The 18,882-nt window shown below is 34.0% G+C and overlaps 3 protein-coding genes across 3 annotated transcripts; 2 read left to right on the top strand and 1 right to left on the bottom strand.

Annotated features, from left to right (window-relative positions):
* Positions 1-2,387: 2,387 nt before the first annotated feature.
* LOC137838443 (protein MAIN-LIKE 1-like) lies at positions 2,388-3,677 on the bottom strand. The gene is made up of 2 exons (XM_068647688.1): positions 3,126-3,677; positions 2,388-2,639 (listed from the first exon to the last, which is right to left on the bottom strand). The coding sequence occupies exons 1-2, from the start codon at positions 3,675-3,677 to the stop codon at positions 2,388-2,390; spliced, it is 804 nt and encodes a 267-aa protein (XP_068503789.1).
* A 7,412-nt stretch (positions 3,678-11,089) lies between these two features.
* LOC137838442 (uncharacterized) lies at positions 11,090-11,857 on the top strand. Its single transcript, XM_068647687.1, has one exon. It carries the CDS (start codon positions 11,090-11,092, stop codon positions 11,855-11,857), a length of 768 nt encoding a protein of 255 aa, XP_068503788.1.
* A 2,530-nt stretch (positions 11,858-14,387) lies between these two features.
* Positions 14,388-18,451, top strand: LOC137837413 (aquaporin PIP2-1-like). The gene is made up of 4 exons (XM_068646395.1): positions 14,388-15,155; positions 15,745-16,040; positions 17,755-17,895; positions 18,044-18,451. Exons 1-4 carry the CDS (start codon positions 14,855-14,857, stop codon positions 18,161-18,163), a joined length of 858 nt encoding a protein of 285 aa, XP_068502496.1. The 5' UTR covers positions 14,388-14,854; the 3' UTR covers positions 18,164-18,451.
* Positions 18,452-18,882: the final 431 nt, after the last annotated feature.

Genomic DNA, 18,882 nt, shown 5'->3' with positions numbered 1-18,882 from the left:
TTAATTCCCCTACTTTTCTTCTTTTAATTAGAGTTTCCAACCGGATTGACAATTTTAGTTTAAATAAAATTGTACATTAGATTGACAACTTAGGTATATTTTATCTCAATTGAAATTTCCAATTTTGTTGACAAGTTTAGTTGATTTTTTGAAATAATTAATAATTTTTAAAATTAAAATATCTATATAATAATAATTTTAAAATTATTTAAAATTACATGAAGTGAATAAGAATAAGAATATTGAGAAAATTTGTATTTTTATAGATAATTAATATTAAAAAATTAAACTAAATTTTGTTTTCACAAGAAATAAAGTTACCTAAAATTAAGTTAGATTTAAAATAGATTGTGTAATAAATGTAAAATATTTAGTACTTTTTAAATATTATTAAAATTAAAAATATTTTGTTGTTTTTAAAAAATTGAAATTATGTTCGTGAAATAACGTTTATAGTTGATACAATTATAAATAAAAAGGGTAGCGTTTAAACAATATTTATAAAATGATATTATACATGATTAGAAAATAGAAATATGAAAAGTTGTCATCTATGAGGAGTTGTGCCACATGGCGGTCTTCTTCGTTGTCTTCATGGTTGTCCTTGTGGCTGTTGTTTGGATGGAAGGGTAGGAGGGGGCGGAGGTGGAATGTCATCGTCAGTGCCTTCAATTTCATTATCATCACTATGATTTGCAGAAACTTGTGAAGGCATTGTTGGTCGATAATACTGCATAAATGACATTGGATTGTAGGCAGATGGGGGAGTCATGGTAGAGGTTGCAAAGGGATTTGACAGGCCAACAAAAAATTGTTGTTGAGATGGAAATGTTGAGTAGTTGAAAGGTGGTTGATGGAATGATGATTGGAATGACATGTGAGATTTGTTAGAATGGATGGCTTTAAACTAGAGGGGGGGGGGGATGAATTGTTTAAAGAGAATTTTCGTAAACTTTTAAAACAAGAATGAATTTATCTCGGGAAACTATTGATAAGAAATTCAGTTGACCAAAAACAGCAAACAAAAACATCACAACCAGAAAAACAATCGGTTGTTTCACAGAAACAATCGGTTGTTTATACCAGCAAACAACAAATAAAACTGAATTTAAAGAGTTAGAGATAGAGAGATTGTACACAGATGTTTATACTGGTTCACTCCAAATCCAGAGCTACATCCAGTCTTCTCAGAAACCCTGAGGAAATCCACTAAGCAATCACACCTTGATCACTTACACAACAACCAAGAGAATGACCTTGAACACCTCAAGAAACACACTCTCCTTGGTCAACACACCTACACCAAGATTGTTGATCTTGATCCCCTCAAGAACACACAACCAATCTTAGCAAACACAAAAACGAAACTTGTTTCACAGAGTACAAGGATTACAGTTGTTACAGAAGATAATCTGAAATCAATACAAGCAGAATCCTATTCCACAAACTTTGATCAATCACAAACTCTTAGCAATCTCAGCTCTTTGAAAAACTCAAAAACTCTTAGCAAAAACTTGTCAAAGATTAATTGTCAAATCTGTTTTTCTGAATTTATTCAAAGATGTAATTTGTTATCAAATCTTAACAAACTCTTAAATTGCATTAAAAGATTGGTCAAAACATTTAATGACTGGAGCGTAAGCAGTTAAAACATTTAAAGCTCAGTCAAAGATAAAACAGTTTTTCTGTTATGGTCCCAAAACAAACAATCGGTTGTTTCCTCGAATCAATCGGTTGTTTTGGTTCTTAACAGTTCAACCATTTTAAAAACAATTTTCAATCTTTTTCTCAAAACACCTAAGTATAAACAATCAGTTGTTTCGACAAAACAATCGATTGTTTTAACTTAGTTTGAAAACATTTTACTTTCACAAAGATTGAGAATGCCTATGCTTTAGATTTAAACAAAGGGTGGATTACAACATTCAAACTACCCCAGAACTAAGCTAAACCAGCACAGCCAAGGCTTCAACATCCTTCAAAGGGTTTGGATTCTTCAAAGCTTGAACACCACTTGGTTCAACAAGATTGATCCCTATATCCGAACAACTGAGTCGGTTGAACACCTGGTGGACGAAAAGATTGTTGTTCAAATGATTGAACTAGAGAAGAAGACCCGACATCATGTTGATAGTGAGGTTGTGTAGTCTCTTGTGGCATATCATACTGTTTTGAAAATATGTGTTAATTTTGGATGAGTGAATGAAGAATAATAAATAATTTTGTAATTGAACTTACGTCGTCATCGGACGATGACTGTATAGGCGTGATGTAGCGAATAGTATGGTTGATGTACCATTGCATGTATGTTGAGTTGTCATGCAAATGGCCATTTCTGTTAAACTGATTTTCGTGAATTAGATGATTATGACAGTCATTCCACATAGCTATCCATGCGAATGATATTGTGGCCAGTATCGATCAGTTCGTCCTCTCATATCCTCTTTATGAAGTTGATCAAGGTTGAATGGGTCACTTGGAATACTTTGTCGAAATCCAAATTGACGCATAACCCTATCAACCTGATGAAATTCAACAGTTGCAAAACATATGAGAGGAACTACAACCCGTGCAGTTGGGGAAACCTCAATAGTGATCAAGCGCCTAACATAATCCACTTGATATGGAGTCCAAAGAAACTGTAAATAAATGTTTGAAACATCAGTAATATGAAATATTCAGTTAAAATGATATGTCAGTTTATATATTGGTCACAATCTCTTTAGCTTTAATGCCATCAAACATTGCTCATATTTGTGGAACAGTGGTTTCTCCTATGTGCGTCCTATGCATCCTCCGAGTCCACCTAACGTAAGCAAAGGAATATTAAGAACTTTGTTTTCTTATCTTGAAAATTAATACAAAAATAGCATACCTTTTCCCGAGTGGGAAACCAACTCCTTGTTGAACTTCTTCATCGGTCAATGGTTGAAGTTGTGGAGAAATGCATGTTAGGCGTTCCCATGCCCAACACTGTAAAAGCAGCGTGCAACCTCCAATATTATTTTGATTAAATTCTATTTTTGATCGAGCGCATGATACAGAGAAGCCAATACAACTGACCCCCAACTATAATTCTTGACGTTGTTCAAGTCAGCCAACAATAATAGATACATTAAATGTACCTTACTACCTGAAGAATCAGGCATCAATAAACTCCCAATAAGTGTTAATATGTGGGCTCGAGCATGTTGAGCAATAACATCATCGGTTGCATTATGTGGCAGTTCCTGAAAAGTGTTGTTAAGCCAAGACAACTTAATTGCATTTCCTTTTACCGTTGTTGAGGGTGGTATAAATCCGAGCAGCTGCTCATAGAAAGATACTAAATCACCACTAGTAATCCCGGTGACAACCTGCCCATCAATAGGTAAACCTAATATTAATTCCACATCTTCCAAAGTAATAGTTGTTTCACCGAGAGGAAAGTGAAAGGTATGAGTCTCTATTCTCCATCTTTCCACTAATGTTGTAATTAGTACGTGGTTGAAGTCAATGTGCTTAAATTTTAACAAATGTCCAAAACCAGAATGATCAATTAACTGTTTGACTCGTTGGTCAAGTATATCCTCATGCTTTAGTACCCAACTTGCATGTCTTCTGGGTCTCAATAGTCTTTCATTACCTTCCCATACATATTTAGTAACATGTTTCTCTTGGAGTCGCAATACAAACATATTCGCGGGAAGACGATGAGATGCCATAAAATTCTAATTAAAGATAAGAAAAAGATATTTACTTATACTAATTAAAGAGTACTGAATATAACATATTATAAAAAAATTTACTGAAAGTAATAAATTATGTACGAACAATAAAAATATAAGAAAAATAAAATAAAAATATCTTTTTACAATTGTTAGTCAATGTTTGAATTGTTAGACGGTTTTTTTCCATTACAGGCCCGAAGGAGAAAAAAATTGACAGAGGGATTTGATATCAATTAATTATATTAACTTGCCTTTTTTATAAGTTGATACTGATTAAATTTCATGTTTTAAACTATCATTTTTAAATTCCTTTAACAAAATATAAGTATTAAAATAGAAGTATTCAAATAAAAGTATTAAAATATAACATATATTACATGTGTGTCTTTTCTGATATCATTCATTCAACTATATTCATTTTAATATTCAAAATTAAAGTTTCTGCATGGATAATATGTGACCACCTTACACTTTGGCCTTTTCTGTGTTAGGTCAAGAACTAGGTCTCTTCTGCCCATTGCCTATATCCCATTAAATGGAGAACAATTCATTATTTATGTTTGTCTCTGTTCCATCGTCAGAGATTCTAATTCTACTCCTTACTATTTATAAAATACTCATACTCATTCTCTATTCTTTAAACTTAATCATCAGCTATAATGGAAGACATTGTATGAAAATAAAAAATATTAGTTGAATTTTGTTAATGTTTTTAAAACAGATTTTAAGTAGTTAACTTTGTTTACAAATTTAAAAATATTAGTACATTAGAACTAAATTATTATAACTAAATTCTTTTACATGTAATTCCCCCTTATATATATAGAACTAAATTTTAGTCAAAACCAATATATAATTTTCTTCTGGAATGAAGAAGGGTTCATGAGTAATGTCACCATGTAATACAAAAATACATACAAATCCATCCACAGAAAATACAAAAACAATTTATGAGAGCTAAAATATACTGATAATCTTTATTAGCATGTGTTTGTTACTACTATTAATTAAATAATTAAAATATTAGAGAGAACTTACCTTTGTGATTGAATGCCACCTTAAGCACTTTGGAACAATGGCAAAGCTGGAGAGTGTTTTGCATAGGAGACAGACTCTATTAAATATAGTTGCTTGTGAGTTTGAATAAATGAAAGTTTGAATTCAAACTTCATTTCCAAAAAGAATCTTTGCCATGAAAAAAGAATCTCTGCCATGAAAACTATAGCCATGTGAACGTAAAACTGGAGAGAAAATAAAGCATTGCTTGGTGATGCACGAAATTGCAATTGAAGTTGCCAATGGTGTGTGAACTTTTTTCATTTAGTGTCTATGCAAAGTTGTCAACCATGAAGGCAACTTTCAATATAAGTTATGGTGAATGCAACTTCTTCTAAAGTTGCCAATGGTGAATGCAACTTCTTCCAAAGTTGTCAATAGTGAAGTCAACTTCTTTGTTATGAAATTGGAAAAAATAAATAAACAAAGTGTAGCATGGAGTGATGGCTTTCTGTCACACAAGTACCTGAGGACTTGACTTATGAACAAAAATTTCAAAAAGTATGTTAAAATTATATTGTACTAAAAAAGAACATTTGTTATATAATGGAATAACAATGCAGCTCTGTAGCCTTGCACTCCTTCTTTGTTCTACATTTTTTCTTGTCTTAATTCCTGCATCCAAGTAAAAAAACAATTGAGAACAAGGTTTGTGAGATATATTATTTTCTCCTTCTAGTATAAAGTTCAAAGAAAGTTGTAAAGGTAATGTAAATTTTCCGTAACATTCTTCTTTATCATGTTTTTTAAAAATGCAGATGGGCACGTGGAATGTCAGTGGAACATCACTAAGCCGGCATGAAGAACCAATAATTAGAGACATCGTGGACGACATAACTGAAGATGGAGATAACTACGACTTTGATTTGGATGATGAAGATCAGTTCAATAGATCTTCACAATATATTCCGTCTGGCAGTCAATCCGGACATAACATTGACTGCGACCTCAATGAACACATGTCTTTCATGTCAAAGGTGATGGCATTTCATGTGTTCTTCTTGAATCAAAGTAGTAAAAATGGATGCGGAAGCAATGGGTGAGTGAAACAAAGCCCTCCTAGGAGTTGTGATGGCTTTGAAGGTGCATGATGAGTATGAATTAGAGAGGTTCGGCCAGCTCTATGAAGAAAGGTGAAGGGAGTGAAGTTTATAGCCTAGATTTCTAGGAGAAGTATAGCTAGTGCACAAAATGGGCAGCATAACAATACTCAAATAAACTTGTCCAATACAAAGAGATAGCCTTCCTATTTATAGGCTATTTGGGCTTAAATGTTAAGCTACATTTCTAAGGAAAAGAAAACCAAAATTAAATCTAAATTCTAAGCCATGTGCCATGCAATGACCGGCCACACAACCCTAGGTTCTAGAAGGTTTCCTTCACAAAGTTCTTTCTACACTACCTATCTTACTAAGTACCCCTAATGGGCCTTTTATGCAACAAAGCCTCTTCTCTCCCAAACCGTAGCTTTGGCCCTTGTGTGGGTGAAGCTAGACGGTCTAGGACTCTTCATAGATGCTCCTCATGTAGCCTTGGCCTAGACGCTCCTCATCATGGCTAGACGCTCCCTTTGTGAGGCTAGACGCTCCTTGTGAGGCTAGACGCTCCTTTTGGAAGGCTAGACGGTCTTGGTCTTGGAAGCTTGGCTTTCATATTGTGGTGAGCTTGGGCCTTCCTCCATCATCCCCTCCCTCTTGAAAAGGATTTGTCCTCAAATCCAAAGCTTTTGCTTTTGAGGGGGCTTGTTGTGGCTGGATGGTGTCCATCATCTCCTCCTTCGGGAAAAGATCTATCCTCAGATTTGCTAACTTGATCTCGGATAGCAGCCTCTTGCTTCGTCAAGGTGTGTCCTCCCGGATCAAATATCAACCTATGAGAATCTTGAAACAAAGCAAAGGAGTTAGAGTGAGTATTTGGAGAACAATTAATTGTGTGAAGTTGCCATCTTTGTTTTTCTCTTGTTTTGGTCAACTTCTCACAATGCTTCCCTTTTGATGGTTGTAGGTGCCTTCTAATCCTCTTATGTTTTCTAAAATTTCCAAAAGTAGTTACTTTTTCCTTAGGCATAATCCCTTTAGGAAATGGTGACAACTTTAAAAAGGCAAGAGGACTATGTTCACATACAACTTCAAATGGAGAGATATGAGTAATCTTGTGGACTACTCCATTGTATGCATGCATAAAAGGAAAAGGATTCTTATCCCAAGAATTGTGGGTGTCCCTCATGATTTCGTGAAGCATAGAAGGGAGAGCTATGTTTGCAAATTTTGGAGCTCTATCCCTTATTTTTGAAAATAAATCATGGAGGCTTGTCACTTTTCTTAAGAAGAGTTTATCCATGTCCATGAAAATGGAATCAAACCCTTTTGTTGTCCTAGGAAGATCTAATATGAAATTTAGGCTTATGTCTTCCCAAGGATTATTTGCAAAAGGTGAAGGAGTATAGAGTTCATGAGACATCGCCTTAGATGTATTTTTAAAACATGGAATGTATCTAGGGTAATGTCTTTGAACATCTTTTCTCATGGGTGACAATAATTTTCCTTTTAAAAGCTCTAGAGTTTTATCAACTCTAATTTGACCCATGAGTTCTCCTTCATGAAGAATTTCTCTTTTATGTGTGAAGGTAGTCTCGTTGATACAACCTTTGTTCATGGAAATTTCAATTCTTTGCAAAGGTTGTCTCAATAAGACATGACAGGTTTCTTTAGGCACTACTTCACATAAAAAATTGTCTTTGTAGATGCCTATAGATGACTTGACCTTCACTTGGTGATATCTTGGCATGTATGTAAAATAATCTACTATATTTTTATCTATGCAAGCCTTTTTTAAGGATTCTTCTTTTTTTTCTAGACTTGCAAGTGTTCCTTTACAAAAGGTAAGGCTAGGTTGTTCAACAAGAGGTATATTTTCAAATGTATTTTCAACTTTTCCTTCTTGTTGAATGACCTTGTGGGAAGGAACACTTTTCTCCCACACCTTTTGTTTCCCAAGGGTTTTCTCTTGCTTTTCTATTTTTACATTTTCTTCACTCTCACTAGCTTCTTTTTCTTGGCTACTATTCTCATCTTTGTCCCTTAAGATCATAGATCTTTCATTGAAACATTGAGATGCTAATTGATCATTGCCAAGGTATTCTAAACATGGAATTTCTCTAGCTTGAGTGTGAGAGATATGCTTGGTTAGGTTTTCTTGTCTCTCTTTCCTAGCTCTCCTAGGGAATTGTTGATGATATTCATTTTTCCTAAGACTTTCTTCCCCAAGATAATCATGATGTTTAGAGCTAGATGCATGAGAATGTAATTTTTTTGAAAATGGAGACTTCTCATTCTTTGCTTTAGTCAATTCATTAGTTTTGATCTCATTCTCCAATTGTTTAGATGAAATTGATTGAATATCCTTAGTAAGTTGTTTCAAAATAGATTTCAAGGATTTCAACTCACTTTTAAGAGATTTAGAGGAGTGAGAAAACATGACTAAAACTTTGTGTGTAGAAGTATTTTACCTTGAGAAAAATTTAGGGAAGTCAAAGAAGGTAGTCTTCCAGGTAAGGGAGGTGAGTCACAAAGGACTACTTAAGTACCAAGCCTTTGCCTTAGCCAAAAACTATCCCTCAATGTCTTCACACAAAACTTCCTCTTAGTAAACTACTTAGAACACAATTAAGTTGAGAAATCAAAACTTTTTTTTTTTTTTCAATGCAAGAAAACAAATGTATGCTAACTAATCAACAAAGCTAGTCGGTTTAGCACACAAATTAAACAATACTAAGCATGCAAAACGTTTCTACCAAAACAAAAGAAAAACAAGTTCAAACAAGCAACAATTTACTAAGCAAAATTACTATGCTATTCGGCCCTAGGTGAGGCTTCTTGGACACTTTGAGCCCTTGAAGACACACTCACCGTCTAAAACGTAATTTAAAAGAGGTAATTAACAATAAACCAAGTTGTAAAGGAGATAAGAAAACCCCCTTTGTTGTTCCTCTTTTTGATTAGTGCACTTTCTTTGTTGTCTTGATTGTTGATCTTCTAGGTGTTTGTAGTGTTTGTTTCAAGAAGCTTGTTTCGGCCTTAGCTTGACTCCTCCTTAGAAAGTTGGCTTTAATTCTCCAATTTCCAGCACCTATTCACAAGGGTTTAACCTTAAGCCAAGTCAATTTCCATGCACATAAGCACCAAGAGAGAATTAAATTCCAGCACCCAAAATGAGAGGTCAAGAAATAAAAGCAAGAAACAAATTTAATTGAAAGAAAACAGTACCACCAAAAGGATTTATAATATGACAACTTAGAAAGAGATTCAAGAAATTAAAGCAAACAATTAAAGGTACTCAATAAAAGTTGGCACACAAAAGGAATTCCTAAAGAAAAGCACTAGATTAGATGACCAAATAAAAAAAACAGCACCACTGGAAAATGTTGTGGGCCAGAAAACAGTTTTGTTCCCCGATTTATGCTGAGCTGTAATTGTAAAATTTGTTTCTGAAATTTGGATACAAGAAAATTCAGGATCTTAGCTAAATTTTGGCTTTGGAATCACCTAAAACGCATGCACCATTTTTTTTTAATAATTTTTGCAAATTTGGTGTGCAGTTAGGCCAGCTGTAACGCTCAAGATTCGCACTCTGATTTTGTGAGATTTATCATTTTTTTTCTGTTGCTCCTTTTGACCTCATTCTTTTTTTGTCTTTTCTATAACACCTTAAACTTGCATTTTCCAGAAATTCAGAATTTTCCTATGGGTAGAAAAATTTTGTTAAACAAAACAGCCCAGAACAGAGAGGTGATACAGGGGAAATCTGGAAAACTGGAAGAAAACAGCAAGATAACCAAAATTAACACAATGGAAAATGTGAGAATGGAAATTGTGTATGAACTAAGACACAATTATGAACTCAAACTAAAAATAAAAAGCACCAAAGGATCAAAATAACAGCAGATTAAAGCAATATAAAGAGACCCAAAACAAGAAACAATCAAGCCAAAAAATAGGACTACTAAGAATTGATGACAATATGGATGAACATGACTTGACACAACATGTATGGATTCAGAAAATTAAAGACTCAAAGCATAATATGAAGCAAAATAATGAAAGCAATAAAGACTCAAAGCCTAAAACAAAATAGCAACACAAAGGTGTATGGAATCCTATCACAAATTGCACAAGAACTTGTTCAAGATCAAATGAACAAGAGTGCTTGGGTTGGATCTTCCACAAAGCACACCAAGAACAAATTCAAATATAAAAACAGCAAGACAAGTAAGGAATTGAAATGACAAAGATGAAATAAAGAAGAACTGAAATTAAAAAGACAAGCTACTCATCTTGAAGAACCAAAAGCTCATGATACCAAATGATGGCATTTCATGTGTTCTTCTTGAATCAAAGTAGTAAAAATGGATGCGGAAGCAATGGGTGAGTGAAACAAAGCCCTTCTAGGAGTTGTGATGGCTTTGAAGGTGCATGATGAGTATGAATTAGAGAGGTTCGGCCAGCTCTATGAAGAAAGGTGAAGGGAGTGAAGTTTATAGCCTAGATTTCTAGGAGAAGTATAGCTAGTGCACAAAATGGGCAGCATAACAATACTCAAATAAACTTGTCCAATACAAAGAGATAGCCTTCCTATTTATAGGCTATTTGGGCTTAAATGTTAAGCTACATTTCTAAGGAAAAGAAAACCAAAATTAAATCTAAATTCTAAGCCATGTGCCATGCAATGACCGGCCACACAACCCTAGGTTCTAGAAGGTTTCCTTCACAAAGTTCTTTCTACACTACCTATCTTACTAAGTACCCCTAATGGGCCTTTTATGCAACAAAGCCTCTTCTCTCCCAAACCGTAGCTTTGGCCCTTGTGTGGGTGAAGCTAGACGGTCTAGGACTCTTCATAGATGCTCCTCATGTAGCCTTGGCCTAGACGCTCCTCATCATGGCTAGACGCTCCCTTTGTGAGGCTAGACGCTCCTTGTGAGGCTAGACGCTCCTTTTGGAAGGCTAGACGGTCTTGGTCTTGGAAGCTTGGCTTTCATATTGTGGTGAGCTTGGGCCTTCCTCCATCAAAAGGAGGCGACATTGAATGCCATAAAACGATACCACATAGACAATGGTTACAAATTTGTTGCCGTGGAATCAAAGTGAGACAGATATGTGGCTCGGTGCATACATCATGATGGAGGGTGCGAATGGAGATTACGTGCATCTTTTAGTAAAATCCGAAATCAATGGGAGATAAAAAAAATTGATGCACAAAATAGTTTTTTGTCAACAAATCTTACGGCAGACCATGTTAATTTGGATTCAACCCATATTGCATCCATGGTGTTGACTTCAGTAAAAGCAAACCCTTCCGTCCCAATTAAAAGCTTAATTGCAGAAATAAAAAATTTGTATTGCTATACTATCACGTATAGAAAAGCTTGGTTGGGAAAACAGAAAGCTCTTGCTTTGGCATTTGGCAACTGGGAACAGTCCTACAATGATCTTCCTAGATGGTTGGAAGCAGTAAAAGAAAGCAATTTGGGGACAATTGTGCAGTATATTGCTTCTCCTTGTATGGTTGATGGTGTTCAAGACAATTCTTGTTACACATTGGATCGCGTGTTTTGGTCTTTCAAGCCTTGTATCAATGATTTCAATTTTTGCAAGCTCATTGTACAAGTTGATGGGACATTTCTAACCGGAAGATACCGTGGAACATTGTTGACCGCAACCGCTCAAGATGGGAATCGAAACATATTTCCATTGGCGTTTGTGATTGTTGAATGCGAGACTCGGGAGGCTTTAATTTGGTTCTTCCAATTATTGCGACAATATGTTACACCTCAGCCGAATTTGTGCATGATTACTGATAGAGGAACCTGTATAATTTCAGCATTACAATCCGAAAAAGTTGGATGGGAAGGAGACAACCTTGTTTCTGTGTATTGCATACACCATATTGCATCGAATTTCAACAAAAAATTCAAAAATGATGAGCTCAAACGACAGTTGATTAACATGGATAATGACATTCCTTACCTTCTTTCACAGATAATTACGACATTTTACCATTTAACTAATTTCATTCTTTATGGCAACTTATGAGATGAAACAACAACAGGCAAAATAACCAGTTATGCGATATGAGTTCAAGCAAGCATTTTCCTGGATAGATCGCATACCATTAGAGAAATGGACTCAAGCATATGATGGGGGAAAGATGTATGATCATATGACCACAAATCTAGCGGAATGCATTAACTTCGTGATTAAGGGAGCTCGTTCCTTGCCGATTTCCGCTTTGGTTAAGGCAACTTTCGAAAAAACAAAAACATGGTTTGTTGAACGAGTCTTCAAAATAGACACCATGTTACGCGCAGGTCATTATTATTCAGAAGATATCACAACCTTACTTAGAAAAAATCAACAAGATTCGGCTATGTGTTTTGTGGAAAGGTTTAATGCAGAAAATTCTGAATTTGATGTCCAAGAATTAGCCACCCCCAACATGGTCGGCGACCTCAATCATATACATTTAGATTAAATGATTGGTGGTGTGATTGTGGCCACTTCCAAGCTCTTCGACTTCCCTGTCGTCATGTTATTATCGTTTGTTCCTCTTGTCATTTACAAATGACGACATTCATTATTCCAATTTACAACCTCCACACGATTAGAAAGGCATATCAAGTTGAATTCCATTCTGTTCGGAACGAGAATTATTGGTCTACTTATACATGGCCAAATTTCATACCAGAACCCCACATGCGACGTAAAAACTCGGGACGACCAATTACAACTCGTTTGCATAATGAAATGGATCAATCAATTCAGAACAAGACAAAAAATATTCTTACTGTCGCAATGAAGGTCACAACAGAGGAAATTGTCCATTTAGACAGTAGAGTCAGCCTTTGTAATGTTGTTCTCATCAAATATTTTAATATCATCTTCTTTTAATGACATATATTCAATAATTTAACTTATTTTTAATACATTTATTTTACATAAATACATGTATATTATTACTTTTTACATATTATATAATTTATACTTTCATATATTATATAATCTAAAAATTTATACATAAATTATATCACATTTTTATAAGTGTATTTTTAACTTTAACAATATTTATAAAATACTAAATATTTTTAATTTATCAAACAAATATTTTTAACCCAATTTATTTAAAATTATTATAAAAAATATTCATTTTAATTATTCAACTTTATATATCATTTTCTTAAATAAATAAAAAATTAAATTTTGGTATTATTTATAAAATAATTTTTTAATTATATATTTTTATTTTTAAAATATTAATTATCATTTGTTTAAACCCTAAAAATAAAATTAAGTGAATTTGCCAATTGAATTAACAACTTTAATTGAGATAAAATCCACTAAAGTTGTCAATCCTATATTCAATTTTATTTAAACTGAAGTTGTCGGATTAATGAATTTAATTTATGTTACCTACACCATTGACAACTTTGACAAAAAAATGCTCATTCCTGTAATTTTTTCTGAATTTGCCCATTTACGTAAATCTCAAAAGAAACTACACCATTTTGATAAATTTCCCTGAGAACTAGTTAGAAATAATTAAACTTAAACTTATGTTATCCTTATTCTATGAAATGATTTGATTAAGTAGACATTGAGACAAAAATATATTTTTTGTTTTGTTTTGAATAATTATCTTGAAGCTATTTTATACTTTATATCATTAAGAATTTGAAAATATCATTTTTATAGTATTTTATTTTAAATTTATTTCTTTCTTTTTATAAATTTTATCCATAAGAACAATATATGTATATTTGAGTGACTAATAAAACAATAAATATTTATACAATGCTATTAGCTCAAGTATTTCATTAGGCTAGTCAATAAACAAATTTGATAAATTACATGAAATCTTACATCTTATAAATCATAAGTTATCAACTAGTATTGAATGTGAGATTTACAAAAAAAACTATATCATAAAATAAACAAAATCCTATATTAATAAAACAAAATATGTTCTTACTAGATTTAACGTCGAATCGTCTGAAGTAATGAATCCGTATTGAGTGTTGACTTCGTGTATGGAGTGTGGATGTGGACTATGACATAGTGAAGTGAGATTTCAAATTTTTTAAATATTATTAAAGATTTTTAATTACTAATTATAAGGAAAAAATAATATTTATTAATTCCTATTTTCACTCAAAATATATTTAAACACGTGAATATTGTTTTCAATGATAAAATAAGTTTTTGCCTCTTTTAAAATTCTTAAAATATATTAAATATGTTTCCAAAAAAATATTGTATTATTTTCCTCTCTCTAAACTTAAACATAGCTTTTGGATTTTTCTTAAATTAAAACATATTTTTATTTTTTATATTTAATACTAATAATAAAAGAAAAACTTATGTATATAGTAGTTGTAACATAATATTAATTATATATCCAACAAAAATCACTTTTAATTAAGAATTCACATCTTACAATCATATGCATCAGTCAGTCTATCCTATTAAGAACAAAGACTTACAAAATATTTTTAATTTATTAAAATATAAAAATAATATGAAATCCTTTTGGAAACATATGTAAGGACCACTAAATGTTTTACCCTTATTTTGAAAGATAATTATTTCTTGTGTCTCACAATAAAAGCAAAAAATGATTTAAAGGTTAAGTTGGTGAACTTGGAAGATGAAGAAGAAAACTGAACCTTTGCAATCTTAAACTAGTGAAGTGTGATATGTTCAATACAGAGAGAACAAAATGACAAAAGAAACACAGAAACACAAAGTTACAAATGAATGGTAGGGAGGTGGTGGGGGTGGCGTAGTGACGGTGGGGACAAGGTCGGTGAAAGTGAAACCGAAACCAAGAAGTTTATTGCTATTATTATTATTATTATTTGGTTTTGTTTTTCAGTGTAGAATTGCTCTAATCAAATGCTCTAGCATCACTCCATCACCTCAATATATACCCCTTCTCATCTCACACTAATCAAACACAACCTTGTTTCTTTTTCTCAAAGCCTCTCTTTCAGGTTCTTTTCTTCATCAGTGTCAAAAGGGTGGTTGCAAATTGCAATGGCTAAGCATGATGTTGAGGGTGGTTCCTTCTCTGCAAAGGACTACCATGACCCTCCTCCAGCACCCTTGATTGATGCTCAGGAACTCACACAGTGGTCCTTCTACAGGGCCTTGATTGCTGAGTTCATTGCCACACTGCTCTTCCTTTACATCACAGTGCTCACTGTCATTGGCTACAAGAGCCAGAGTGATGCCAAGGCTGGGGGTGATCTCTGTGGTGGGGTTGGCATTCTTGGCATTGCTTGGGCCTTCGGTGGCATGATCTTCATCCTTGTTTACTGCACTGCTGGAATCTCAGGTGTTTCTTCGCTTTTCAATCTCACACCTACCTTTTTCATTCGCCAGCATGGACTTTAGTCTCTTTTGTTGTTTGTTTCTTATGCATCATGCCTTACAAGTTTTTGGAATGGTTTTTGTTTTCCTTTTCATCTTCTGGTTTCTTAGCAGCCAAAGAGGGAAAGTTGCTATCTTTGAGTTCTAATTCAAGCTTTTAAACTGTGGTTACATGGTCACACCTTAGTTGCAATTCTTGATATTCTAGGAACTTGCAAACAGGTGTGGCTGATGCAGTCACAATTCTAGTTGCAGAAACCCAAAAATTCTTGACAGTGTGGCCAAAATCGTAGTTGGGTACTGTTTTGTTTTTAAAAAACTTGCTCTAAGCATACCCCCATTAAGCCAAATAGCCAGCATGTTTTGGTTTTGAGTGCTTATCAAATGGTTTTTCTTGTTTAGAAATTCCCCTTCTCTCAAGTTTCTTAGCGTTCAAACTAAGATGCCTGCTTTGTGCATGTTGTCTTGGGTGAAAGTAAATAACTAGGCATGATTTGGTAGCATGTTTTTGTTACATAATATTCTGAAAACTGTGATTTTTGTATCGAATGTAGGAGGTCACATAAACCCAGCAGTGACTTTTGGACTCTTCTTGGCTCGGAAGGTGTCTTTGATAAGGGCTATAATGTACATGGTGGCTCAGTGCTTGGGGGCCATATGTGGAGTTGGGTTGGTTAAGGCCTTCCAAAAGGCTTACTACACCAGGTATGGTGGTGGGGCCAATGAGCTCAGTGAAGGGTACAGCACAGGTGTTGGATTGGGTGCTGAGATCATTGGAACCTTCGTTTTGGTGTACACTGTCTTCTCTGCTACCGACCCCAAGAGGAATGCTAGAGATTCTCATGTACCGGTATGTGCTCAATTATTTATTGAATTGTAGTCTTGTTTTTGCTTCTATGCTCCCCTTTTGAAAAATACATTGTTTATTACACTAACCGTAGATAGAGGAAATTGTTGTTTGCATGAGTTGTGCTGAAAGCAATGATTAAATGGTACAGTGCATACCAAGTTCATAACATATAGTCATAGTCATATGCCCTGCTTTTAAGCAAGCATGGATTCGCTCTTAGTTCTTTCTGGTTTTAAATAGAAGCTTAAAGTTCCTTGAAATTACTTTAGACTGGTTATTTGTGAAGAAAAAGTGGAGTGGAAGTGATTACTCATTATTAGATATCTCAACTTCAAGCATCGAACTATGCTTTCTATGCAAAATTAGGTAGAGTGGGATTTAAGCAATGAAGAAAATTAGTTGTATTTCTTGAAATGGTTACCAAGATTCACATCAACTGTGTATTCCTGGTTCAGTGAACTTCACAACTAGTAAATAATATACCACTCAATTTTGAGAAGTTGTACCTGCTGCCAGTCAACAATTTCCCGTTTGAAGTGATACAGTTTACAATTCTGTGCTATCCATTTGCATAAAAAGTTTTGGCACAGTCAACATGTATGCTTACTATTATTTTTACTATCCTTAATAATTATAGAAGCTTTATTTTTAATATTCTTGAAACAGTTAAAGATGTTAGCCAGTTAGATTTCCTTTTCATTTTGGAATCTATATCCTTATTTTGGCTACTTTATCTAGAGATTTCCTCTGTAATAAATATTGCGCAGGCAGCATTCAATGTAGTTGAAAATTTCCACTTTTCTTGCTTGGCTTGGCTTTCCTTTATTACTAGTTCTTGTTCTCAAAACAAGAAAGTGGGTATCCTTTTCCTGTGGGCATATTTCATGACTTAAAGGTTACATTTTCCATTGATCTAAGCATCCTAGAGTGGTGAACCTATCCCTTTCTTTCTCCAAAATTTCCAAATGCATGATGTTTTTTATTGAAGTGAAATGTTACCATTTCTTTACAAATATGGGTCCATTAGGCCATTACCATATATTATTCTGTGGAGGATTTTATTTTCACAGCCTTATCACACGAATCTTATCTGTTTTCTTTCTTCTTTTTGGAAAAGTGGATTCTTTCAGGAGTTTCCTTCTGCATTTTTTGCCTCAGAAGCAAATGTGTCTTTGTTGATGTGGAAATTTAAGGCCTAAAATTAAAGTGTTCAGAACAGTGTCATTCATGCTAAATGCCATTTTCCCAAGCTGGCAAATCTCGTGAGAGTTTCCAGCACCATCCTCATTTGTCATTATCAGCTTTAGGTTCCTCCATACACTTTCTCAGATTCTCCAAATCAATAAAGAAAGGAAACCATGCTCCTCACATGGGGCTTGTCCCATCTGTTCCAAGTGCTTATCGGTTTCTATTTCCATTTTTTCCCTTTTATATTAAAAAGTTTTAGAAAAGGGTCTGCAACCACAATTTTAAGTGCAACACTAATTAGCATTTTATAGTCTCAGACCATAGCTGAAGTTGCATCAGCCACACACTTATCCACAATTTCCTACAATATCAAAGATTGCAATGAAACTGTTATAGCGACCCTAATATAAAATATTAATAATAAAGTTCGATTCATATATGTTTGGAATAACTTTTTGTCTACATTTTTTGTTTTAATTGAACCACATCATGAGTTTCTAATTGTGCTTTTGTTCTGTGTTGGAAGGTTTTGGCTCCACTGCCAATTGGGTTTGCTGTGTTCATGGTTCACTTGGCAACCATCCCAGTGACTGGCACTGGTATTAACCCTGCTAGAAGTCTTGGAGCTGCTGTCATATACAACAAAGAGAAGGCCTGGGATGACCAAGTGAGTAACTGTTTTCTATATTCAACAACTTGCTAGTTTTATACTATGATCAAATATTAAAAAATTAATAATTTTCCATGTTAAGTAAGAAATGATAAAATAGATGCCACTTTTGTCTGATATATTGTTGTTCCTCATGTTTGTTCAGTGGATCTTTTGGGTTGGACCATTCATTGGAGCAGCCATTGCAGCCTTCTACCACCAATTCATCTTGAGAGCAGGTGCTGCTAAGGCTCTTGGATCATTCAGGAGCAACCCCACTATTTGAGTTACCCAATATCCTCTCAATGTTTCAAAAGCATGATAATTGGAAGCAAAATGAGTTGATACTGCAGCAATCATAATAATTTCAAGTGCTTGTAGTTTTATTGCAAGCTTTTCTTTGATCCTATGCAGATTGAAGGTTCTTTCAAGACAAGAGCCTTTGGTATATACCCTTTAGTATTAAGCACTTTCTTTTGTATTTCCTTCATTGTGTGATCTTTTCTTTTAGGTAATTTATCTCTTGTACTCAACGTATTCATGAAAAAAAAAAGATTTAAAAAGTTATGTGAAATCTGTGCCTTTTTCTTTTGCTTAACTCATCTGAGGTTAATTTAAGAAACACTTAACGCAAACAAAAATGAAAAACAAGAGAAAGGAATCCGTGCAATAATGAAAGGAAAGGAAAGATGTCTAGCAGTGTTGAATGCAATGAACATGAGAATAAGACAGTGTTACAGTGTACTTCATTGAACACATGTTTGTGACAAATGGTAAAGTTACTTACGTATGCATTTTAAATAGGGACACTTTTTCATGGGAAAAAACAAAGTTGTGAAACATTGCACATGGTTGTGGTTGAGGAAAGAAGGAAGAAAGAGATGAAAAATAGGTAAAGAGAGGATCATACTGTTACACAGAATAGTATATGCTGATCCTGGTCACAGTGAAATTTTGTTCAAATTCAAATAAATTTTAAATTCACAAAAAAATTATTTAATAAAA

The sequence above is a fragment of the Phaseolus vulgaris genome, chromosome 4, assembly GCF_000499845.2.
Source record: "Phaseolus vulgaris cultivar G19833 chromosome 4, P. vulgaris v2.0, whole genome shotgun sequence".
Lineage (NCBI taxonomy): Eukaryota > Viridiplantae > Streptophyta > Magnoliopsida > Fabales > Fabaceae > Phaseolus > Phaseolus vulgaris.
The sequence above is the reverse complement of the archived record's forward strand: the minus strand, read 5'-3'. Positions and strand labels throughout refer to the sequence as shown.